At 31.1% G+C, this 6,317-nt stretch overlaps 1 protein-coding gene across 2 annotated transcripts; it reads left to right on the forward strand.

The window, feature by feature from the left end:
- Window positions 1-797: 797 nt before the first annotated feature.
- On the forward strand, window positions 798-5,196 carry LOC137806761 (putative MO25-like protein At5g47540). 2 transcript variants are annotated; one of them, XM_068607033.2, is made up of 11 exons: window positions 798-1,473; window positions 1,558-1,719; window positions 1,812-1,930; window positions 2,243-2,317; window positions 2,654-2,747; window positions 2,823-2,882; window positions 3,643-3,711; window positions 4,074-4,172; window positions 4,485-4,529; window positions 4,627-4,729; window positions 4,816-5,196. In XM_068607033.2, the coding sequence occupies exons 1-11, from the start codon at window positions 1,378-1,380 to the stop codon at window positions 4,890-4,892; spliced, it is 999 nt and encodes a 332-aa protein (XP_068463134.1). In that variant the 5' UTR covers window positions 798-1,377; the 3' UTR covers window positions 4,893-5,196. The 2 variants fall into 2 exon arrangements, with proteins under 2 accessions (XP_068463134.1, XP_068463133.1); XM_068607032.2 differs by having other exon boundaries at window positions 959-1,719.
- Window positions 5,197-6,317: the final 1,121 nt, after the last annotated feature.

Consider the following 6,317-nt stretch of genomic DNA (forward strand, 5'->3'; position numbering starts at 1 on the left):
CAAAAAGGTAGTCAGAATATTATATATTATGTTATGTAATATAATAAATTAATAAAAATAATACATAAATAAATAATAATAAAAATAGTTAAAAATAATAAACCATACTAATTAAAATATATTAATAGTAAAAATAATAAGCTTAATACTAAAATTAATTAAATTTGAATTTAATATTTAATTAAAATTAACTTATCAATAACAATATATAAAGGAATTTTTTTCTCCTATACATGTTTTCGAATATTATCTTTTAGATGTTACAAATTTAATAATTATTTATTTTAAATTAAAAATTTAAATTTTTTTAAAAATAATCTTACAATTTTACTTTATAAACAATTTCTTTTTTTAGAAATAATAGTTATATATATACATATATAATAATTTTTATTTTTTTAATATATAATTTATCTTTTTTAAAAAATTATAATTTAATAAATAAATTTATTAACAAAATTTTTACTTATAAATGATAGATAAACCTAAACAGAACACTAATTTTTGTTTGTTTTTTTTTATTGTTATAAGATTATAAGATTTTCTACTCTAAATTAGTGTTTTAGTTTATGTATATAGTAAAATTTATAATAATATTTATTAATTTATATTATATATTAATTTAATAAAATTAAAATTATTAGAAATTTATAATGACATTTATAACAAATAAAACACAAACAAATTTTTAAAAATATTTTAAAAAGTCGGACATTGTGAGTAATTTGGTCATTTTAATCAAAATGTACAATTTTTCAAAAAAATATTAAAAAAAATAGTTTATCTACTTTGGGACGTTTTGCCTTAACCTAAATAATCAGATTTTTTTTACTTTATTTTGTTTTTCCACTTCCTGATTTCGGCCCCTCCTTCAAAACAGAAGAAAGGCAAATCGACATAATTTCATAATTTATGATTTTGAATAAATAAAAAAGAGAATATAGGAAGAGGCGCATGAATCACGTATGGATGGGAGGGTTGTTTTTTGTTTTGAGATTTGGTTGTTGAAATCGGCAGGGAAGGGAAATATCGAAAGAGACAGAAAGAAAAGAAAAGAAAAGAAAAGAGAAAAGAAAAGAAAAGGAGTGAGGATGAAGGGATGAATGAGACGGTCGAAGGGATGAAGATGATGAGAGGAAAATGATAAAGGCGTGAATTCACGTGAGGGGAGAGGAGAGGGACGTCAATGAAGTAACGTTCTAAGTTGAAAATTGAACATCGGAATCGAATAGGGTAAGAGAAGAAGAAGAAGAAGAAGAAGAAGAAGAAGAATAAGAAGAAGAAGCGGAGATAGGAGTGTGCGCCTCCAAACCCAAGGGGCTTAGGAGGGGCTCTTCGTCGGAGGCGGTGGTTTATTCCCCTCCCGATTCCCCCACCATGAAGAGCCTCTTCAAGTCAAAGCCCCGCACTCCCTCCGACATCGTTCGCCAAACCCGAGATCTTCTCCGCCTCACCAACCGCGATGACGACAAGGTATCTTCAACCCTCCCTCGCATCATCGCATCTCTCATTCTCCCGCTCCTATCATTTCCACTTTTTCTCTTTCTTTTTCTGCAGATGGCCGAACTCACCAAAAACCTCCGGGAGATGAAGTCAATCCTCTATGGGAACAGCGAATCCGAACCGGTCCCCGAGGCTTGTGCGCAGCTCACTCAGGAATTCTTCAAGGAAAACACCTTGCGCCTCCTTATCCAGTGTCTTCCCAAATTGAACTTGGAGGTAATTGCTCAATACCAGGCGTCACCATTTGTTTATTTATTTATTTCAATTCTTTCGGTGATTTTTGTTTTGCGTTGATGGAATTTTTGCAGGCTAGAAAGGATGCCACTCAAATTGTTGCGAATTTACAGAGGCAGCAGGTTCAGTCTAAGCTCATCGCGTCCGATTATTTGGAGACAAATTTGGATCTCATGGATGTACTGATAACTGGGTAAGCTGCAACTGTTGGACCAACGTTTTGTTTCTTCATTTTTGTCTTTTTAATTGTTCTAGCAGGCTTTCCAGTCAGTACGTAGACTCGCTATTTTGATCAAGTCGTCTAAATTTAGTTTTGTGGTGATAGTTGATTCTAGTCAATCGTTCTTGATTGCTACATTTTATCTGTTTTTTTAGGTGAAAGTCTGTACTGTTGTGCTCATATCTTACTGTGATCATGTGACTTCTGTTTCTTGTTGTGATCCTTGTAAAATTGCGCTCTCCCTCTTTTACGGTATTATTGACAAACTATTGTTTCCTTTTGTAGCTATGAAAACATGGACATGGCTTTGCACTATGGTGCAATGTTGAGAGAGTGCATAAGACACCAGATTGTTGCAAAGTAAGGGGGAAGGAGCAAATAGATTCAATTGTGTTTTCTTTTGTGATTCAAATTTAAAGAAGTTTATGTTCACTGGTGGAAACAATAATTTGGCCATGGTTTTGGGTCATGTTAGAAGAGTTTTATATCTTGTAGTCATATTTGTGGTGCTATTGATTCCAATACTACCATATATGTTATTTGCTACACGAGAATGGTATTGTGTAGGTAGCTCATAAGAAACTGAAGCATAAATATATGAACAAAAATCAAAGACAGCCTATGCATTATATTTGTTTCTAGTATGACTTCTATGAGTTGTGACTTTTGGTGCTGTAATTATTTTCTTTATATCAGATATGTTCTGGACTCACCTCATATGAAGAAGTTTTTTGACTACATTCAACTTCCAAATTTTGACATAGCTGCAGATGCTGGAGCTACGTTTAAGGTATTTTTTTCGTTTTTGGTATCATGCCCCTTCTTTAGAGAAAGTTGAAACTTATATCATGTCATATTGCTGCAGGAGCTCTTGATGAGGCATAAATCTACTGTTGCTGAATTCCTTTCCAAGAATTATGAGTGGGTAGGTTACCCTTCCCCCTTGCCACTCCCTCAATTTAAATAGAAAATAGATGATTTTTTAAGTTTACACACTTGTATGTATTTCACTTGTCATATTCTTCCTGGTGCTAGAGTCATTGGTGGAATGCTTGATTTGTGAAGCTTTTTTCTGGTAATAATAAGCAGTTTGGTACTAAAGGGTCACATTTAGATAGGATTTTAGTTATTCGGTAACTCTTACATTGACATGTTTCTCAGAGGGAGTTTGAAAAATGAGTAATTATTTTTTCAAGTTTAAGTTGTACGAAACTTGCTACTAGAGAAAATAATTCTTAAAATGTTGAATAAAACTTATTTCAAGGATAAGCTGGATGGGCACATTCTCAATTTAGAGCAGCTGTAAATACATGATCACATTTATTTATGATTGTTAACCATCCAAGTGTTTTTACTCGCCCTATTCTTGGAATCTAGTTTAAAGCAACCACTTTTTTAACGTTTTTTTAAGAAGGGGGGCAATACTTTCTGTTAGTTGCATAGATTTTATTAGAAAGCCTATGTGTTTATCTTGACATGCTTTATTTTGTATTGGCTTATCTCTTCTATGCATAGCCACATTTATTTTTTGAATATTAACCATGCAAGTGTGTTTACCCACCGGGATCTTCGAATCTAGTTTAAAGCTGCCACTTTTTAACGTTTGTCTTGGTAGGGGACGATATTTTATATGTTAGTCATAGTTATCACCCATTGTTACTCATAGTCATTGTGGTTAATTACAGTTTTTTGATGAATATAACTCGAAGCTGTTGGAATCTTCCAATTATATTACAAGGCGTCAAGCTGTCAAGGTATGATCTAAGTTTATTATTTATCTCAACTGTAATTTGATAATGCTAGAATGAGAAGTATGTGATTCTGAGATTATCCTCTTGAAAATGTTTACATAAATCTTTACTTGTTTAGTTATTGTAGGTTTGAGTTTATTTAACTAATAATTGTGAAAAAAATAAACAAGCTTTCTCATGCAGTCAACAAATTACCTTTCTTTTGCAATGATTGTCTTGTTCTGTTTCCCCCCTGCTGATATCTAGGATGATTACTCTTTGCTATTATAATTTATATGTCATCTATTGCTACTTTACTTCTTGTTCTGTAATTGAATCAGTTCATGTATATTTGTTGAGTGATTTTTTTTATCCCTCTTTTGCAGGTGCTGGGAGATATGTTACTTGATCGCTCAAATTCAGCCGTAATGACACAGTATGTCAGCTCACGAGACAACTTAAGGATTTTAATGAATCTCCTACGAGTATGGTCCTTTCTTTAAAACTTCATGACTTGTCTTCTCACCTGCCTTTCTTGTGTCCTCCCCCCCTTCCCCACAAAAGCTAAAAAAAGGAAAATATTATTATGATAGTATCGAAAATGTATTAATTTTAGTAAAATACTAAAGTGAGTTCTTACTGGTCCACCTGTCTAAATGGTAGGAATTGCCAAACATTGATATGATCATTGTTGAGTTTCTGACCAGGCTATATATTTTAATGTTGAACAGAAAATTCAGAATTTTAGTTATGTTTGTAAAAGCATTTAATGGGTCATTGCTGATATCTTTCTGCAGGAGTCAAGCAAGAGCATACAGATGGAAGCATTTCATGTTTTCAAGGTAATAGTTACATATTGGTCCACATTTTGAAATGTTATTCTTAACTTAATACCTCCCAAATCTTGCTTCTCTAAATTGATTTGTTATTGTCATGTAGCTATTTGTTGCTAACCAAAAGAAACCAGCTGATATCATCAGCATACTTGTGGCAAACAGAAGCAAGCTTCTTAGACTTTTGGGTGACTTAAAAAGTGCTAAAGGTAAGGAAGTGATGCTATTTCTCAAAAAATTGTTTTTACTTTTAGTATTGTGTTCCCATGATCTCACATTTATTGGGATTTTGTAGAGGATGAACAATTTGAAGCTGACAAAGCTCAAGTTATAAGAGAAATTGCTGCTCTTGAACCGCGAGATCTTGCTTGAGCTTCGGATTGTGTCAGGTGGCTAGTTGCATTGTGACATTTTACTTTTATATAATTGTCTATTGTTATAGTTCTTTTAGTCTTCATCAAGATGAGACTAACATTCAACACAAATTCCAGTCTTTCCATTCTGAAATTTCATTTAGTTTATGTAATTCGTAAATAAATAAATTACTGAAATGAGCTACATGCAGTAGCATATGGCTTTCTGGTGTTAGAATGGTTTAGCTACCAGCTGGTTTATAAAATGTACTAGGATATTCTTACTCTATTCTGTATGACAATTTTCTTCTATTACTTCTTCATTTTGGCCTTCTCCTTTACTGTTTAACATGTGTGTGGTAGGGTGGGGGAATGGATCCCTTCATGTTAAGAAAAACACCAGATCCTCAAGTGTAATAATTTTATGCATGAGAAAAAAAATCCACATTACATTAAAGGACGTTTTTTATCAACAAAATCTATTTAAGGGTTAGGATCTCTCCAACTGAAAAAGTCACTGGATAAAATCCTTATACCAGTGAGGGAGCTTTTTATACCTGAGTGAGAGGAGTAATTTGAATAATACAATGAATGGTCAAAATTTAACATTTTTTTACAATCACAGAAAATATCGGCTTAAGGTGAGGTCAATGAAAAATATTTATTGCGACATTATTATTATAATCAATTTTTTTTTATCTATAACAATTAATAAAAATGTTTTAAATTATTTTTATACAAATTATTTTCTTATATTCTTAATTATGTTTTAAAATTATATTATTTTATATCTGGTAATTAAGGTTCTTCGGTTATATATTCGATTATTCCAAATATACATAACAACAAGGAAACCATTAAAAATAAAATAAAGCTTTTCGGAGACGAACCTTGATACTTCCACTAACACAAAATAAAGGTAATTATCATTAGAAAAATCAAATAAACCAAAGGAGAAAAGAAAAATTAATGTTTGTATTAATAATAACCGAAAAATGTGGAGATAAACTATCAAAGTCACTAAAATAACTATACATTTTTCTTCATATTTTATAATAAGTTAATGTACATATTTTATTTTAAAAAGTATAATTAATAGTGTATTGTTGAAATTCAGTCTTAATAAGTATTGATATATTTAATTTATTTTAAACCTATTAGGCAAGTACTTTGAATTTTAGAAACTAATAATGAAAGTATCAACTTTTTTTTGAGTTATAAAGTTTGATATGTTTATTTAGTATTATGATATGTACTTCTTTATTATTATGGGTTAGAGCAAGATTATTTGGTAAATTATTTTCACTCGCTAAAAGGACTCCCTAAATTTGTAGCCTGTATATATGTATACATATTTATTAAAAATTCTTTAAATGCCTCATCAAGCATATCAAAACAGATAGACAAGTTTCAGAATTATTAGGAAAGTGGACAATTAACCCCT

This window comes from Phaseolus vulgaris, chromosome 3, assembly GCF_051622355.1.
Source record: "Phaseolus vulgaris cultivar YP4 chromosome 3, ASM5162235v1, whole genome shotgun sequence".
In the NCBI taxonomy this organism is placed as follows: domain Eukaryota; kingdom Viridiplantae; phylum Streptophyta; class Magnoliopsida; order Fabales; family Fabaceae; genus Phaseolus; species Phaseolus vulgaris.

Coding starts and splice junctions, on each gene's coding strand:
- LOC137806761 (XM_068607032.2), top strand. CDS start 1,378: ATGAAGAGCCTCTTCAAGTCAAAGCCCCGCACTCCCTCCGACATCGTT. Junction 2,318..2,653: donor AGACACCAGATTGTTGCAAA/GTAAGGGGGAAG, acceptor TCTTTATATCAG/ATATGTTCTGGACTCACCTC. Junction 4,530..4,626: donor AAGCATTTCATGTTTTCAAG/GTAATAGTTACA, acceptor ATTGTCATGTAG/CTATTTGTTGCTAACCAAAA.